Genomic DNA, 18957 nt, shown 5'->3' with positions numbered 1-18957 from the left:
ATTTTTAAATTAGTAACATCATATTACTATGTATTAAAAATGTAAAGTTATAAATTGCCAATATCTTCTTTTCTAACTTTTCACTTTGGTTGACTTAATGGTACTGCAAATTCATCAATATAATAGCCCAATTAATTTAATAATCAATTTTTGATTCTCTTAAATTTTATATAGTGTAAGGGCAAAGGCCTCTGTGAAGTATTTTTTTCCCCTGGACTGTTTCTCATTTAACTGGCAGCAATAACTGTAGGACTATTGTTCCAGCTACTCATTTATTTCCAAAAGCACAGTTGCTCCCCACATAATGATTTTTTAAAAAAAATTTAGATATGTCTGAATATAAACACGTGATACTAGAAAAACATTAAATTGTAAGTATTTAAATTTCTCCCCTCCACCTGCTGAGGAGGAAGGAGTCTCTCTGTTGCTTGGTGTTAAACTTAGTGTTTTTCTGTAGGGTAAAGCCTGGAGAGGGAAAATTGAAGAAGCCGGATACCTCTCCGTGAGGAAAAAAAGATGAAAAAATACAAAGAAAAGATTTCAGAGAGGAGACAAAGCAACATGGGTGGCCAGAAAAATAAAGGCACTGTAGAGGGCTGAGGTGTTCTCGAACTTCAACACGCATCAGCTGCACCTGGGAATTTAAGAAAATCATACACTGATTATTTAATGCGTGTTAAAACACAGATTGCTTGGCTTCAGCCCCAGAGCGTCTGTTTCAGTAAGTGTAAGACAAGCTTAGTAACTTGCATTTCTAACAGGTTCCTAGGTAAAGGTAATGCTGCTGGTCCAGAGACCACACTTTTCAGAACCACTGTTATAAAGGATATTTTGGAAGTTTTGCTTCGAGTTGCATGCTATAACTTTCCAGATGGTCAACCATCCTTGTTTGTCTGAAAATAAGGGATTTCCTGGAACTTGCAAGGCTATAAATGGAAAGTTTCCAGCAAACCAGGAATAGTGGTCACCTTGCAGGGTATCTCCAAAATATTTTCAGTAAAGATCTAAAATATTTGCTAATGCTTTTGTACCAAAATTGTGTGATTTCTTTTTAACTAATTGATTAATTTATTGATTAATTTTAAACTTTACTTGGATTTATTTTTCCATTGATATGTTGAGATTGACCTCAAGGCTCGAGTTGCATTTTGGCCCAAGATGCAGTATCCTGCTGTAGCTAGAACTAAATGTCACCTAGAACTAAGTAAACCATCAGTATGTTAACAAGTGGTGTTTTGGTTCAGCAGTAAGTAAAAGGGGGCGCTATAAGAGGAAGGATGGTACCTGGACTTCGAAGTGAGAGTACACATACACAAACCCCTCGGTTATAAATGTAACCAAAATTGTGCACCCCTGAAGCTTTCTTTTGGGATATTAACTTTAAGCTGGTTATTAAGAAACAACTCAGAAAGAAACCTTTGAGCCCCCGCCCTTTCCTGCCCAAGAGATTCAGACAGAAAAACCTGCTTTAGGAAGGGAGGCTTGCGTAATCACCTTAAGAATCTTCACTCCAGCATTAGTCAGGAAGACCCAAGCCTGTTAGCTAGATACCCCGTGTGGCCCATTGTCTGTGAGGTGCCCAGCAGGAATTTTCCTGTCACATCTGTTCTGCTTTTCCTCAGCTACCCATAAATCACTCCTTCTCACTTCTGAAATCTAATATCCCAATCCTCCCCTTTTCTCCTCTGTCCAAAAATGTCTTATAGACTCAATGTTGCCTCACTGTCTTCGGAATTTTCATGCCTATGTGAATTCCTCATGTGCAGGTATTAAAATTTTGATTTTCTCCTGTTAATCTGTCTGTTAATTTGATTATTGGCCCAGCTAGAAGAACTTAGAAGCTGGGAGGAAAAGCATTCATTTTTTTTTTTTTTTTAGCCCCACAGTTATAAGAATGCAAACTTTGGGGAAACTCACTGTTTGGGAATGAGTGTTTCACACCGAGTTTTATATACACATTGGTATGTGAGGTCATCAAATCAGGAATGTCAGAATTGATCAAGATGGGCTAAGTTCTATAGCAGTAATAAATGCAAAACTGAATGCTTTAAACCCACAAAGACTTATTTTTGTGCACACTACCCATCCTTAGAACTCCAACAGAAATTGACCATTTTTGCCATAACTTCTTATATCATAATTCAAGTAGACAGCACAAAATAAAGAAGTTAACTGATGTCCAATGATGATGAAATTGCCCTTCCTGTTACTGGAGAGTGGGCCCTGCTCTGCGCCATGTCCATGTTCTTGGCGTCTCGAGCAAAGAATTGAACGAGATTGAACCAAGGCAAAGTAGTGAAAAAGCAGTTTATCAGAAGAAAAAGTACACTTCAAAGAGGTAAAAGTGGGCCCGAGCAAAAAGCAGTGGCTCAAGGCCATTATTAGAAGAGAAAGTACACTCCAAAGGGGTTGGAGCAGGTCCTGAGCAAAGGCAAGGCTCAAGAGCAGGGGCATGTGCTCACAGGAGCTGGGGGTTTTATCTGGGATGGGCTGTTCCTCGCCAGGTGTGGGACTACTTGATTGACCTTATCTCTTCAGACTGTGCACGTCCACTGCAGTTTGAAATTGTTAATCACAAGCTGATTGGCCCATCCCCCTCTACACCTGAGCTGATAGTTTTAGCGGGCTCTGCAGCTTGAATGGCTTTGTTAGCTATTAAAGTTATTTCCTCTGGCTGTGTTATGGTCTCCGCCTTAATCCCCTCCACCGCAGCCATGTCCCTGACTGCCTGTGGTTTTTTTCTATCTCAATCCCAGTAATAAACCTTTTTCACAAAATAAACATCTATGGAAAATTGGGTTGAAATCCTTAATGGAGAATATAAGATGAATATTAACAGTGGTCCAGTTTTAAAATATAGGCCTAATACATTATAATTTATTTCATTATTCCTAGAGGTAGCTATTTTATTTTGAGGTCTTTATTTAGTGGCAGACCTTGGAAAAGCATTTACAGGTTATTGAAGATATGGTAATCCCGCTGTGGAAAAGTGATAACAACCTCATCAATTTGTAGATAATAAAAGTCATTCACCCACAAACTAGTGGAGTATTCTGTGAAGACCTCTTTTTAGCCCATAGGGTATGTTGTGTCTGATCACTCATGGGCTGTGAAAGCATTCACGAATCAGGTAGAAATATAGAAGGAAGATTTATTAAAGTAAGAGAAGGGTCAGCTGGCACAGTCTGCTGGAAACTACTGCATCCAGTCTTTGGTCTCAAGTTTTATATTTTCTAATCAGGATGCAAATTTCTATGGCCTGTAGTTGGGGGTGGGGAAGGTGCAGTTAAGCTGGTTATCGCAAACTTTGCATATGTTATGTAGATTTAAGTTGGAGCCTGGAGTGGATCCCACGCAGATGCAAAACCTCTCCCAAGTCACACGGTCAGCCTTGGGCAGAAGTAAACAGAACCATTGAAACTGGTATGCATAGTAAATGTATATAGGAAGCAGAATCCTTAAGGCCTGATGGAAAGGAAGCAGAGAAACAAAAGCTTTCAAAAAGTCCCAAGCTAAATTATACTTGTTAAAGCAAATTATATAAGAGATACAAATCTCAAAATAGGAGATTCAATGCCACCATTACAATCCCCTGTCTTTACAGGATATTTTAGCATTCAAAGGTAATATATTTTCTACTGATGATTTCCAAATCTGAAGATTATTATTCAATGGTTTTTGATGGTTCTCTGGAATCTAATTTTTTTTTCTTTTTTTTTTTACAAAGGTCCTCAGTAGATTTTGATTCAATTAGTCTGCAATGTGGACATTTTAAAAAATGAAACCTGTATTTTCAATTTGGTGAATGAAAACATAAAGGAGTGGAATGATAATATAAGGTTATGGAACTAATGAAATATTCAGTTAAGTATAAACTGAAGATTATTTTAAACCATAAGGCTATGGAGTTATTGTATTCCTCTCAGTCTAATTTCTACCCATAGCTCTGCCACTAATTTCCTATGTGATTTCAGGTAAAACACTTTTATTTCAACTTCAGCTTCTTCTGAGAAATGAAATCAAGTAGATTATTCATGAAGATCCCTAGTAATTCTAAAACCCCATATTTCCTTGAAATTTTCCAATTACCTTAAATGGGTTGTGGGATACATAGGGTTCAGATGTTCAAGGTAAGCTCTTGTTGGCAATTATGGATAAATGTGTAGTAGAGATGTCTGGCCTTGTTTCACAACTATCAAAAAATGCCCACTAATGCTAGGGAAGGTCAGTAGGCTGAAGGATATTGATGGGGTGTTCAGGACATGCTAGCCCAAAATACAGCACCTTAGCACGTTGAATATTTCAAACTGAAGGAATTTGAGAAATGGCATGTGCATGAAGGATTTTCTGATCTTGCCTGAAGTAGGTCATAAGGCCTTCATGCTGGAGGTGCTCTATCTATGCCCAAGAGAAAGAAGAATCCTTATTTCCAAATCAAAGGGACACAGAGGAATCTCAATAAACAGGCCTTGCTAAGTGTCTTCCAGTTTACAACACTTACCTCACCCTTCTGTCTTATCATATCCTTCTACAAATTTCCACTCTTCATCAAACCTAGCGTTAAAAACCTCAGGTTTAATTGTTTCTTCAGGTCTTTACCTCCTTATGAAGGCTTCTATGTCACATAAAACTTATATTAAGTAAATTTGTATACTTTTCCCTTGTTGATCTGTCTTTGTGACAGAGGTCCCAGTTGAGAATTTAGAAGGGTAAAGGAAAAAGATATTTTTCCTCCCCTACAATAAGTATATCACAACTGAGCAAGTCATAGGATCTAGAGCCATTTATCCATAGATCCTATCAAGCTCTTGAAGACTGGGTCCTGATCTGAAATAAATAAGTACAGCATGTACTCAATAATAAAATGGGAGATAATAGGGAAAACAAAGCTAAACATCACATCAAAGTAGGATCCTGACATGATTTTATTCCAGGGGTTTAAGTAAATTTCCATCCTACCTCTTATTCACCTTTTACCCCTCTTATTAATGAGGAAAGAACAGAGATTGAATAGGGAGGCAGTCAGTTTTATTTGACAAACTTGCCTAAGTTGAGAGAGTCAATTAGCTTTGATGCAGAGAAAGAGCTGAGGTTTGCAACTCTAAACAAATCCCGACTCCTTTCTGATGTACTCCTGACAAACACAACCTGAGTGAGGTTACCCAAGAGATCATTTTTCTACGAAATATTGCCAACAATTCTTAAGGCAAAATTCCCAGACATAATTTACCTTCAGCATTCTTCTAATACTTTTTCTCACCTCCCGCCCCCAAGCCCTAATACAAGAAATGTGTGAAGTCTACATAACCAGTAAAAGTCTACAGATCTATGTGCTTAATATGCGAAAGACATTTGGGGCACAACAAATATAAGTGATACAAATGCCACCCATTAGGATGCTTATGCTTATGATTTAGTAGGAGAAATAGAATGATGCTTCAATAGAGAGATTAACGAAAACAATCAAATTCACAGGTACAGAAAAGCATTCCTTACCTAAAATACCCCAAATTCTAAAATAATTGCTTTCCTTAATTCCCATAGAGTACTGTGATCGGGCTGTTAGATCCTTTTGAGAGTATGGACATTTTGAAAGACTTCTCTTTTAACCTAAAAAGTCCTCTAATTAGTGTAGTTCATTAAGCAGTGAAGGACCTTCAGATTAGCTTTCACAACCGACACTCACCTCCCACTCTCCAGAGTTGATGAAATCAAATGCCTTGGAATTTCTGGTTTTAGTGATTCAGATCACTCGAGAGAATACAGAAATAAGTACGGGGCGGTGGGTAATATGCACATTTTGAATTTGGCGATTGCAAACGTGGGGAAACTACGCCACCTCCTGGTGAGAGATGGGACGGAGCAGGAGAAAAGCCTACTGACTTGCAAGCTAAGCAGCTGCTTTCTTCAAAGCCTTCAGCCGCGCATCTCTCGCTCTACCGGACCCCCAAGCCTCCTGGCATCTCTGACCACTCAGTGAGCCCCGTGCAACGTGACTGACAGGCAACAGCCCGGTCCGTTACCTAAATTCGTCACTCCGGAAACAGTAACTCGATCCTTCCGGAAGCTCCGGGTCCTCTCTCTCCCAGCATCCTTTGCCTTCCGGCTATGTTCAGTCCCGTCCGGCCAGTCCCGCCTTGCGCGCCCATTTCGAGCCCGAGTTTCAAGCTTGACTTTCCCGGGTCGAGAACGCGGCTCAGATTTGCAAAGACTGGGCTCTTGGGCTGTGGCAATGGGGACAGGAATGGCGCAGCTGGAGGGTTACTACTTCTCGGCTGCCCTGAGCTGTACCTTTTTAGTGTCCTGCCTCCTCTTCTCCGCCTTCAGCCGGGCGCTTCGAGAGCCCTACATGGACGAGATCTTCCACCTGCCGCAGGCACAGCGCTACTGTGAGGGCCATTTCTCCCTCTCGCAGGTGGGGTCCCCACCCTGTTACCGCCCCAGGACAGGCCGAGGAGGGCAGCACCAACGCTGGTCAGCTTCTCCTACCCTTATCCTCAGCTCCCTCTTTGCCACCCTCTCCGCCTCAAACCTGAAGGGAACTGGGTACTCTTGTGTTCCTGTCTCTGAGATCTGTGAAATATTTGTGTAAAATGAATGAATAAACAGCAGATCTGTCTCCTAGAATTGCTCTGGGAGATTAATGGGGACCTGAATTACCGGCTCTCTTCTTGGCAACTGATGATGATAGGTGTCTCAGTTTTTCTTCCCCAATCCCAGCATGAGACACTGGTCTTCTTCCCTTTAGCTCAACTGTCAGGTACCTCACTATGCATTTTCGGGGTGGGACAGGATGGGGAGAAGGTATCGTCAGCCGTCAAGAAGTGACAAGTTACAAGTTACGTTAATTCCATCCCTGGTATTTTTAGGACCCTTTGGTTAACTGGATAAACTGCTAACTAGTGAAGTGGCATCATGTTTGTATATGTAATTGACTACATACACATAGATACGATACAAAAGTCAAGTACAGCAGGCCCTGCAATAACTTCTTTGTTCAGTGTACTTTCCTTATAACCTTGATGAGATGCCTTAGGAACTTTACTCTTGTTTATAGCAATTAGCCTATTGTAAAATTGGTTTTGTTATATGTTGTTTTGCTTATACTGTGTTTCCCCGAAAATAAGACCTAGCCGGACAATAAGCTCTAATGCGTTTTTTGGAGCAAAAATTAATATAAGACTCTGTCTTATTTTACTATAAGACCAGATCTTATATAATATAATATAATATAATGTAAGACCGGGCCTTATATTAAGTTTTGCTCCAGAAAAACGCATTCGAGCTGATTGTCTGGCTGGATCTTATTTTCAGGGAAACAGGGTAGTAGTAGAACCTATCACTGACACTACGGATTTATTGTAGATATATTGTTATTCTTTTTCTGGGGAGGCAATATAGAGTAATGGTTAGAAATACAGAGTCTAGTTAGAGAAAGACCTGGTTTTAAATTTTGAAGCTTACTTACTAGTTATGTGACCTTGTAAATTTCTGAGTTTCTGGTTACTCATCTGAAAACGACAGTAGCAATAACATCCACTGTAGGGCATATTGCAGAAGGTTTAGCACAATTCCTGGCTCAGTACCTGTTAGCTGTCATGGAGCCTGTGGTTTAATCTAAACACGTCTTTCTCTCCAAACTGATCACCGTTCCCGCTGATGTTTCCACACTTTTAAAAACTGGAGTTTAATCACCAAAATTCAGCCTTTCTAAAGAGTAGGTCTTTCTGAAGAGTAGAAACTAATTTTAAGTTGTCTACTGGTTGGTGATGCCTTAACAATAAGAAAACAGGTGCAAGGGAATAATAAAAGCAAAACTGTTCTTTATAGGCGACATCTGATCTGCTGAGGACTTAATTATTTCACAGAATAACTTCTAAAATGCCTGATTGTTGTGAAGATGTTTTTGAACTTGGTATCTTTGAGTCAGTCCTCTTGCTTTTGCTTCATTGTTGGCTTTTCATTTTTAAGTGGGACCCCATGATTACTACGTTACCTGGCCTATACCTGCTGTCAGTTGGAGTGGTCAAACCTGCCAGTTGGATCTTTGGATGGTCTGAACATATTGTCTGCTCCATTGGAATGCTCAGATTTGTAAATCTTCTCTTCAGTGTTGGCAACTTCTATTTACTATATTTGCTTTTTCGCAAGGTACAACCCAGAAACAAGGTATGTTTTCAAAATAATTTATTATAAATTTATATGCAGTCAGGTCCACAATTATTAGGAATTGGTTTATGACATTTGGTGGGAAATGTCTTTAACATTCAGTATTTGTGTGTATTTTGTAAAGTTAAAGCAGGTCCCCCAGTCCCATTTTAGAAGAAATTTATAATTTAAACACTTGAATAACTTTATTTATGAAAATTCTAAAATCAATGAGCATGAATCAAACCAATTCAGTTAGTAGTTACTGAGCTTATTCCATGTGCTAAGCACTGAAACTATGCAGGTAAATGAGGCAATCCTTTTCTTACAAAAGTTGTATCTTCATTAGGGGAAACAGACTTCCTGAGGAATTTTTATGTGAGTTAAGAATGCAGGCCTTGGAGGTTAATTGCCTGGGTATGAATTCTATCCACTTACTAATTATATTACTTTAGGCAGCTTATCCTGTAGTGGCTCCATGTTTTCATCTGTTAAATGGGAATAATATAGACTGTTAGGAAAGTAAAGGAGGTTGAATAGAAGGTGTTTAGAATAGTTCCTGATACACTAGTAAGGACTCAATAAATATTAACTGTAATATTTATTTTTAACTTAAACAGATGATACCAATAGTGTACATTATGGGAGGTGATAGGTATTAGACACTATGTGTGTACACAGAAGGAGCAGAAACCTTATTGCAGCGTGACTGGGAGGGAGAGGTATGAATGGCATTGGGTAGGGCTTCACAGAGAAGATGGTACCTGAGCTGAATCTTGATGAACAGATAAGGCCATAGGGTGTGGAATGAATCCTGGCAGGGTAAGCATGAGCAAAAGTAGAAAGTCTTTGAGTGAAGACTGGTGTGTGAAATTAGAGGATTATAAGAGTACAGGCATATGAGACTGGAGAAGTAGGTAGGGATAAAGTCATCAGTCTCCTTAAATGTCATGGAAAGGATTTCGAAGTCTAAAATAGGTGATGGACAGCCCTTAATTTTAATCAAGATAATGGCATGGTTTAATTTGATGATTTAGATGAAAGGGAAGCTTCAATTCGAGGAGATGAGAATACTTTCAAATTCTGAAATGGCATGTCAGAAAGGCTAAGAAAAGATATTTAGACTGGGCCCAGTATTTTCAAGCAAATCCTTGTAATTTCATCATTGAATAGTAAGATCATTGGGTAGAGCAGTATATGTGCTATGTACATATTTACATTCTCTCTGGTGCAGTTTTGCAGGAATATCCTTAAAAGAAAGTTGCGATGATGGCTAAGTGAATGCCTATTGAAGGCTCTAAGACTTAAGCTCAGAGAAATGGGATCACTTACAATGTGCCCCACTCATTTCCATGTTCTGCATAGAATTTAGTTCAGTGTCTTGTACACAGTAACTCCTTAACGATTTGTTGAATGATTCAAAGTATTTTAGGTCATAGAAGTTTTGACACCCGCGTTTATTGTTTTATTGGCTTCCAAACTGTTAGGTGTAACTAAAACATGCCCGAGTGTTCTTATAAATGTGTATTGTGTTTTTGCAAAGCCAGAAATGCTTAATATTGAGTAATTTTATTTAAATAAGATTCAGATAGTTTTTTTGTTTTTTAATCTCCTTATTAGCTCAAAAGAAAGAGCATATTTGTTTTATTGTGAAAATTATTTTACTGTATTTTCTCTTTGTCCTAGGCTGGCTCAAGTATCCAGAGAATCTTGTCAACATTAACCTTAGCAGTATTTCCCACACTTTATTTTTTTAACTTCCTTTATTATACAGAAGCAGGATCCATGTTTTTTACTCTTTTTGCCTATTTGATGTGTCTTTATGGAAATCATAAAACGTCAGCCTTGCTTGGATTTTGTGGCTTCATGTTTCGTCAAACAAATATTGTCTGGGCTGTGTTCTGCGCAGGAAATGTCATTGCACAAAAGTTGACTGAAGCTTGGAAAACTGAACTACAAAAGAAAAAGGAAGAGAGGCTTCCCCCTATTAAAGGACCATTTTCAGAATTCAGGAAAATTCTTCAGTTTCTTTTGGCTTATTCCATGTCCTTTAAGAACTTGAGTATGCTTTTCCTTTTGACTTGGCCGTACATCCTTCTGATGTTTCTGTTTTGTTTGTTTGTGGTAGTTAATGGTGGGATTGTTGTTGGTGATCGGAGCAGTCACGAAGCCTGTCTGCATTTTCCTCAGTTGTTCTACTTTTGCTCTTTCACTCTCTTTTTTTCCTTTCCTCACCTACTGTCTCCTAGCAAAATTAAAGCTTTTCTTTACTTAGTTTGGAAACGTAGAATTCAGTTTTTTGTGATTACCTTAGTCTCTGTATTTTTAGTTTGGAAATTCACTTATGCTCATAAATACTTGCTAGCAGATAATAGACACTACACATTCTATGTGTGGAAAAGAGTTTTTCAAAGATACGAAATTGTGAAATATTTGTTAGTTCCAGTCTATATATTTGCTGGTTGGAGTATAGCTGACTCATTGAAATCAAAGTCAATTTTCTGGAACTTAATGTTTTTCATATGCTTATTTACTGTTACAGTACCTCAGAAACTACTAGAATTTCGTTACTTCATTTTACCTTATGTTATTTACAGACTTAACATACCTCTGCCACCCACATCCAGACTTGTTTGTGAACTGAGTTGCTATGCATTTGTTAATTTCCTAACTTTTTATATCTTTCTGAACAAGACTTTTCAGTGGCCAAATAGTCACGACATTCAGAGGTTTATGTGGTAATATCACGGATATCTTGAACTCTAAAAATAGACTTATTATTTAGACTGTTTCCACAATGAACAGCTGAACAGGTGAAAATTGTGGACTTTCGTTTCAAAGGCACAGTGGTGATCCTCAGATCACATCAGATTTTTAAATTTTAAACATTAGATATATGTGTTTTAAATTACCTAAGAAATCTAAGGAAGTTAAGTGGTAAAGAACTTAGAAAAGTTTAAGATTTGCTCCATAAGGCTGAGTAATAATGGGAAAATAAAATTGTTTACAGTTATTCCATGATATCTCTTTGTTACTGCGGGCCACTCAAAAAGCTTGGAAATTTTTTGTAGATACAAGTTTCAGAAAATTGGGCATGCTTTATTGATACTGGAACTTATTTATTCTCTTCAGAAAGCAATAGCAGACAAAATGTTTGAAAAATATTTACAAATGATCAGGTAATAATTTTTTTAATTAAATTTATTGAGGTGACTGGTTAGTAAAATTACATAGGTTTAAATTCTACAATCCTGTAATACATCATCTATATATCACATTGTTTGCTCACCACCCAGAGTCAGTTCTCCTTCCATCACCATATATTTGACCCCCTTTACCCTCTTCTACCATCCTCCTTTCCCCTTACCCTCTGGTAACCACTAAACTGTTGTCTATGTCTATGAGTTTTTGTTTCTTTGTCTTGTTCCTTTGTTGCCTTCAGTTTTATGTCCCACATATGAGTTAAGTCATATGGTTCTTGACTTTTTCTGCCTGACATATCACTTAGCATAGTAATCTCAAGATCCATCCTTGTGGTCGCAAATGGCAGTGTTTCATCTTATGGCAGAGTAGTATTCTATTATGTATATATACCGCATCTTCTTTATCCAATTATCTATCGAAGGACACTTGGTTGGTTCAATGTCTTGGTCACTGTAAATAAAGCAATGAACATCGGAGTACATATATCTTTACGGATAAGTGTTTTCAGATTTTGGGGGTATATTCACAGGAGAGGGATTGCTGGGTCATCAGGTCATAATTCTTGATTGAACAGTTGCTTGACATTGCAGTAAATTTAATTTTAATCATAAGGCAAAATAGACTCACGTAGATACAAGTAAGTGTTGTAAATTAAAGGCTCATCTATGTCTGTCTAGGACTGTTGACTTTTGTTAAAAATCTAGAAATCTAGAAATGAAGCTCTTTCACTAATTCCTAATATGAAATACAGCCAAAGATAAATTGTGTTGATATACCTTTCAAAAGGGATTTTCTTTTTGAAATACATTACTGTATTTTCTTTGGCTGTCATAATAAGTTACCACAAACATGGTGGCTTAAAAAAAAAATTCTCTCACAGTTCTGGGGGCCATAAATTTAAAATTAAGGTGTGAACAGGCTTAGTTATTTGTGGAGGCTCTGAGGGAGAATCAGTTCCATGCCTCTCCTAGTTTCTGGTGGCTGTCTGCAATCATGATGTTTCTTGGTTTATAGATGCATCATCACTCCAGTGTCTCTGCCCTTGTCTTCACATGGCTTTCCCCTCTGTCTTCTTTATCTTAGAAGACAGTATCATTGAATTTAGGGCCCACCCTAATCCAGGATGGTCTCATGGTGAAGTTAATTATGTCTACAAAGACCCTTTTTCCAAATAAAATCCCATTTATAAGTTCCAAATAGACATCTTTTTCTGGGACTCTTTTCAACCCACTTACATTACCAAAGGAGATTTTAGGATAAATCTCATAAAAGTTGGAGGAAATAATTGCTGGGATATTTTATCCTTACTGAGAGGTTAGACACAAGTGATTTTTGAGGTCACATATAAAACTAAATGTAACTGCTATTTGATTCCATTATATTAGGTTGGTGCAAAAGTAAGTGTGATTTAAAAGGTTAAAAAAATTGCATAAACCGCAATTACTTTTGTACCAACCTAGTACAAAAAGAGAATTGAAAGGAAGTTTAGAAATCATTTGATAATCTTATTTTATAGATTAGGAAACAGTCGCTCGGATAGGATTTTTGTGTGTTGGTTTTTGGATGCTGTGTCTATTTTGAGTTCATTCATTGGGTTTTTATTCCATTACAGAAAAGTAGTTGGACATGTTAACTTGGACGTGTAAATTTACAGCTGTGACCAGAATTCATCTTTTAATTTCATTTTATGTTTGTAAACTTTTTAAAATAGATGTGTGAACAAATTGTCTTAAATGTTGGATAATGCTTTCTCTGGGTTTTAAATAATGAGTGGATTTGGAAAGTATTCTGTGTTTGCAAATAGAAAATTTTGTGCAGATAAACACTACAAGTATAGTCTTGAGCAGTCTTTGTTGTACTCTGAACAGTACTGAGAGAGTAGATTGACTGTAGTTAATCACTGTGTCTACAGTGATCGGAGGACAAATGTTTTTTGCCCAAACTTTTTTTAGACAAGACAGCGTACTCAAAGAAATCATTATTTATAATGGGAATCTGAGTTCCAGGAAGTCAAAATTGCAACAACAACAAAAAATGTGTGATTTAGGAAAAACAGCTTTCTTTTCTGATACTATATGGAAAGGCTTTCAGGAATATTTCTAAGACGAAACGACGTTTCCTCTCTAGTCTGGCAAAAGTGAAGAACCTATTCCACCCTATAGATGGGAGGAATCGCTGTTCCAGTTAATTTTTCAGTGTTGAGTCCCTAAGAGATATTTCGGAGAAAATCTGCGTTCAGAGAAAACAAGTTAATCTTACGTGTTTTCTATAAAGTACGTAACGTAACGTTTTAGAAAAGAATGCTGTGAATTAAAAGGTGCTATGGGGCATTGCTTTTGGAAATACCCTGTTATTGTTGTGTGTTGAACATTTTTCAAGAGTTACCAAATAAATATTTTTAACCTGAAGTTTTAAAAAATTAGACTTAATTGAATTTCTTGATTAAAAGGTGATTATAAAAGTGTTGATAAGCTAGAAAGTCTATGGAGCTTTGCAATTACTATTATTAAAGTATGTAAGTAGGATTATATTAATGTCAAAAAATTTAGCCCATAATATGTTTAAATCTTTTTGAACTTTTTCTGTTACATGAAATTATATAGAGTACTATCTTTATATAGCATTCGTAAGGTTCCGGTGTGCTGTGTTTTTCCTTCCATATTATTTATACCTTCTATTAGTGGATACTCAGAAATCTTTTCTAATGTATCTGACTGTGTAATTTAATTATTTGGAAAAACAGTGTTCCTGACGTTAAACATAGCATGTGATTTTGGCAAAAGAAATGTTAGCTCTCTGTCCTCTTCCTCCTTAGAGTTATTCTGAAATGCGCTTAGTCTATCATAAAGCACCTTATAGAAATAGCTTAATGCAATGGATTTCTAATTAAATAGCTTAGCGTAGTATATTTCTAGTTTGAGAGCTTAACTGCCACTTTACATTTTTTTTAATTTACAATTAAAGACATGAGAGAAGAAAAGAGATCCTCAATTTTTATTTATACCCCCTAAATAGTAGACTATTATATTAGACTCACTTTTAATTAAAATGTTCATATAGAGAAATACATTCATATTCATTAGGTTAGAGAGCATTTATTGTCTTTGAAGCAACTAGAATTTCATTAAAAAATAAAACAAGAAAGAAGTATGCAAATAATATGAAAAAATTTTTTTCTAATGGAAATTTAAACATGACTTAGGAACCATGGGCTTGTAGAAAAAGCATTGAACATGAGAGTTAGGATTTCTATATTTGTGGCTTTGGAATCAATAAGGCAAATAATTTAATCTTTGGTTTTCATTTGAAAAATGAGAAGAGTATCTGTCCTAATTCTGGTCAGTGCTTGGCACGTGTACAGCCTTATTTCAAAAAGAATTCAGCCGCTGCTGTATATCCGTAAAGTTCATAAATAAGTTACATAATAAATATTGAGTAAATGTATGCTGAATGAAGTTTTTAGTATAGAAAGAAGTGAATATCCTAGAAAAAATACTATATAACTGTTAGCTAATTTTAGGAAATAAATCATGTTTCATAATGAGAGCCATCCTAAACTTTTGCTGCCTAAATTTTCTGACCTAGTTTTAATTTTTTAATTTACCATAGTGTTTAATACTTCTACTTTATTTACTTGTAAATATATGTTTTTATAATATGGTGTGATTTCAAAGTCATTGCTGTTTATTTAAAATAAAAATGAATTTCAGCCATTAAATTATAATAGAACTGATGATTATTAGACTTTAAAGGAGAAAAGAGATTTCAACTAATTACAAATATTTTGCATTGTTTTAGTTAGGCTATATTTTACTACTTTAAGGATAACTTAATTATCTTATTTAGGGTACTTTTTATATATTTAAATTTTGACAGCAATACAAACATTTTCAGTATACTAAAACTTGTATAGCTGAGAAAATTATAATAAAAATGGACAGATTGAGGTTATATTTTTTTAACATGTATCCAGGAATCCAACATTAATTTTTAATATTTGGAAATTATTTCTAGGGTAAAAAAATTTGTCACAGTTAAGTAATCCAATAATATCTTTATATTGTCCTTTTTTAAAAAAGAGCATTTGATGAATTGAATGTTAATTTGAAGTCAGTGCATCACTATCAGACCAAAAGAGATACGGTATTTTTCAGACAAGAAGAATATTAAACAGTGTATTGATGTTTTACACTAATTGAAACTTACATCAGTTCAGTTAAACCACGTATATGTATGTACGACACATGCAAAATGAGGAAAAGGAGGAAAAGTAATAATAATTATCATTTATTGAGCACCTATAATAATGCTCTAGGTGTTTTACTGGCTGATTTATAATTATGGTCACTTTTTGATCCAACTCATGTTCCCATGAGGCAGATGTTGATTTCTGTTTGGACTACTGGAGAAACAAAGTCAAAGTAACTTGCCCGAATTCAACTCTGTTCACCTAAGATCATGGATTGGTTTTTGACTGCAATGCCTCAACGGTGAAAGTTTTTCATTAAAAGAAGTAAGATATGGAGAATGAGATATTAATCTGTCTTTACTCTGCATTAGCTGGATGATTCATGGCATATTATTTTTTTGTATTGGATGTATATAGTCATTTTTAGAAATATGAGAAACTTTAAAGAAGCATGAACAAATGGTGAGTGTTTATAATTGTGTTGCAAGAGAAATGGCTAAAAGATACACAGGGTGTTACCTTGGAGAAGCAGAGATCCTATCACTTGATAAGATCACATAATTGAAGAATAATTTGGAAGAAGGATTGGAATACTCTATATTCCCTGAAGTATAAATCAAGGGCCAGCAGATTCCAACACGTGAAAAGCATACATTTTCTCATTTTCATTCTGCAGAGCAATGGACCCAGAGAAAAGTTAGTGTGCTTGCTCACTGGAGGCAAGATTTCTGTTTATTAGGGATGCTTCAGAAGAGATTCAGCTAGCAAGTAGATATAGTAAACGGCTTTTTAAGATGCCTCACAACCTTGTAATTTGAAATTTATGTTTGTTACAGCTAACATTTTTGGCATTAATCGGTAAGCCATGGTGAAGTATCTGGTGACTTGCATGCTATTTTCCATATAGTTTAAATTCTGAACAAAAACTGTACTTTAATTCTTGTTACCTTGTTTTAGAAACAAATTTGAGATACGCAACTTAGCAGAACGTGTTTTTAGGTACAGTGTTTAAGAGTGCTGCTAATGTAGTTTCCTATGTTTAATCCCTTTTACAGCAGTGAAGAGACTATGCTTCTTTTTTATTACATTTATTGGGGGTACATTGGTTAGTAAAATTGTATAGGATTCAAGTGTACAATTCTATAACACATCATCTTTTGAAAAAGTTTTCCCCCTGAAGGTAAGGAGGGTTAGCACTAGCTACAAAATTGTTCTCAATGCAATATCCACTAGGTGGCAATATTGTGGTACATTTCCAAGTGTAAACTTCCTAGTTTCAACGTTTTTTATGGTTTAAGATTTGAAGCACCAAATAATTCATAGCAGCCATGTCTATTTATTACAATGTTATTCCAAATGTTTTCTGAATTGTATGAAGCTAAGGTAAATGTTAAATCATTTCTGTGTTTTGTAATCATACCAGGTGATTTTACCTAATATATCTTCCCTTATGACATTCTTTACGGCATAGTCAAGATCTTTTGCCACAAACACTGAGTGATGACGATGACACATTTGAAAACTCATACATGGTAGTGGCCACTGTTTTGAGTGACTTACTCGTACTATTTATGCCTCATAACCACCCTGTGGGATCAGTACTGTTATTAATATCTCCACTCTACACATAAGGATTCTGAGCATAGAGAGATTAGGTATTTTGCCCGAGATTACAAAATAACTGGCTGAGGAGGGATTCAAACCTAAGCAGGCCGACTCTGAAATCCATGTTAACTATCAGTTTGGTAGGGGGCGGGAAGAGGGACACAAAGTCTTCCTTCAAATTGGTAACATTTTAGAAAGCAAAATGATCACGCAGAACGGTTATACTCTATTTGTATAGGTCAGGAAAATGAAGCCCACACTAATTTTGGCTCTTCCAGAGGCAGATAATCTTCCATTTGCCATGGTGTCTTCCATTTCTGTTTTTGTGATGGTGTCTCAAAATAATAGGCGTGTGTCCATATGAAAATAAGGGAGAGAAAAACTCAGGATTGGCGTTTTTAACTATATTAATTTACACTGAAATAAAGACCATTGTTTTAATAAGAATGATCCTAGCTACCAAACGGGGCAGCATAGTTGTTTGGAAATTAATATTTAAGTTTCTCCAAAGAGACTCCTATTTGAAAGCAAATTGCCACGTAAACATGCCATACTTTGGAATTTTTTAAAATTTTGACTGGAAAAGCTTAATCTTTAAAAATACATGTTCTCGATGCTTTTAAGTTTTATATTTTGTTAGATACTGTTCTGGAAAATGGAGAGGTTTATTTAACTTCTAAAATTGTGTGTTCATGTCATTTAGAATTGATTTTTAAGTAAACCTTTATAAGAATAAAATACTTTTTCTTTATTGAAGTTTGTTCAAATATGGTTTCATTTTGTTTGTAAATAAATTTGTGTTTTATAATTTACCGTGTCTACTTAGCGCATTCTCTTATACTGAACTGGGTACTAGTAGCTCTTTCACCCATTCTACTAGTAGCTATTTTTCCCTGTCTACCACCCACAAATCCTACGCTGTATTAGTCTTAAAATAATAGAACTGAATAATACTTTTAAGTGTCCATCACTAGCCTGGATTGACTGTTTTATTCTCATAATAGTGGAAGGCCGTCAAATTACTGGCTGATCGTTTTGGACTTGTGGAAGCTTGAGTTTCATTGTTAGTCCAGGTCTGTAGAAAGCCTAAAGTGGTTTGCAAATAACCTTTAATTTGCCAAGACTCAAACCCCAAATTTTGATCCCTTGTAAAGGGAAGAGATTCCTGCTTTGTGATTTCAGACTTTCAGCTCTTGCTTTCCACTGTGCTACAGCTCTGGTCAGCCAAGGACATGTACACAGGTTTGGGGCTTGCTCCTCTGACCCTCCTTTCTGAGATTTTCCTTCTTAATTTATAGCCATTCTGAGATCCTAAACTCCATTTTCTCACACCTCAAACCAAAGATATTGCAGTTATCTGACTAGGGTGTGTCTTCAGGGGAAAAGTCACATAAACATGGGTCTCACCCGGTGAGATCTTTCAATGATCAAGTCCTGTCTAGTTCCGGCCTGTTTTAGTTTGCTCTTCAGTACCTTCAAATATCTATCTATCTATATATATTTTTCCTTTAAATTTGTCAATCTGCAGAAGAGTTAATATGATTAAAGTTGCTCTGCCATTACCTGTTTTGATTATAGTTGTCATTTTCTATTTATGTATCAGCAAGTTGGGGTTGTTTGCTTTGGAAAACTAAAAAGCAGAGTCCTGAAAATTATTTATGTGGGGCCAGTAAGTTTTTGGAATATTGACTTCTAATATAGTCCCCTAATATAGTAAATCATAATATTTGTAATTAAATATGATTATATGAGGGGCCTTTATGTGAAAATGACTGTGACCTTCAGGCAACAGGAACTCACCTAATTGGGGG

The 18957-nt window shown here is 36.2% G+C and overlaps 1 protein-coding gene across 2 annotated transcripts in view; it reads left to right on the top strand.

Moving 5' to 3' along the window:
- The window catches only part of LOC109449859 (ALG10 alpha-1,2-glucosyltransferase), a 285010-nt gene extending 267052 nt beyond the window's left edge, over positions 1 to 17958 (top strand). Inside the window, exons 1-3 of one of the 2 annotated variants that reach the window (XM_019736552.2) lie at positions 6079 to 6415; positions 7972 to 8169; positions 9835 to 17958. In XM_019736552.2, coding sequence (XP_019592111.2) covers positions 6233 to 6415; positions 7972 to 8169; positions 9835 to 10890 — 1437 coding nt within the window. In that variant the 5' untranslated portion in view covers positions 6079 to 6232 and the 3' untranslated portion in view covers positions 10891 to 17958. Of the gene's footprint in view, positions 1 to 6078; positions 6416 to 7971; positions 8170 to 9834 lie in introns of those variants that run through there. The other variant, XM_074325841.1, reaches the window with a different exon arrangement.
- The last annotated feature ends 999 nt before the right edge of the window (positions 17959 to 18957 follow it).

The sequence above is a fragment of the Rhinolophus sinicus genome, linkage group LG02 (genome assembly GCF_036562045.2).
Source record: "Rhinolophus sinicus isolate RSC01 linkage group LG02, ASM3656204v1, whole genome shotgun sequence".
Lineage (NCBI taxonomy): Eukaryota > Metazoa > Chordata > Mammalia > Chiroptera > Rhinolophidae > Rhinolophus > Rhinolophus sinicus.
The sequence above is the reverse complement of the archived record's forward strand: the minus strand, read 5'-3'. Positions and strand labels throughout refer to the sequence as shown.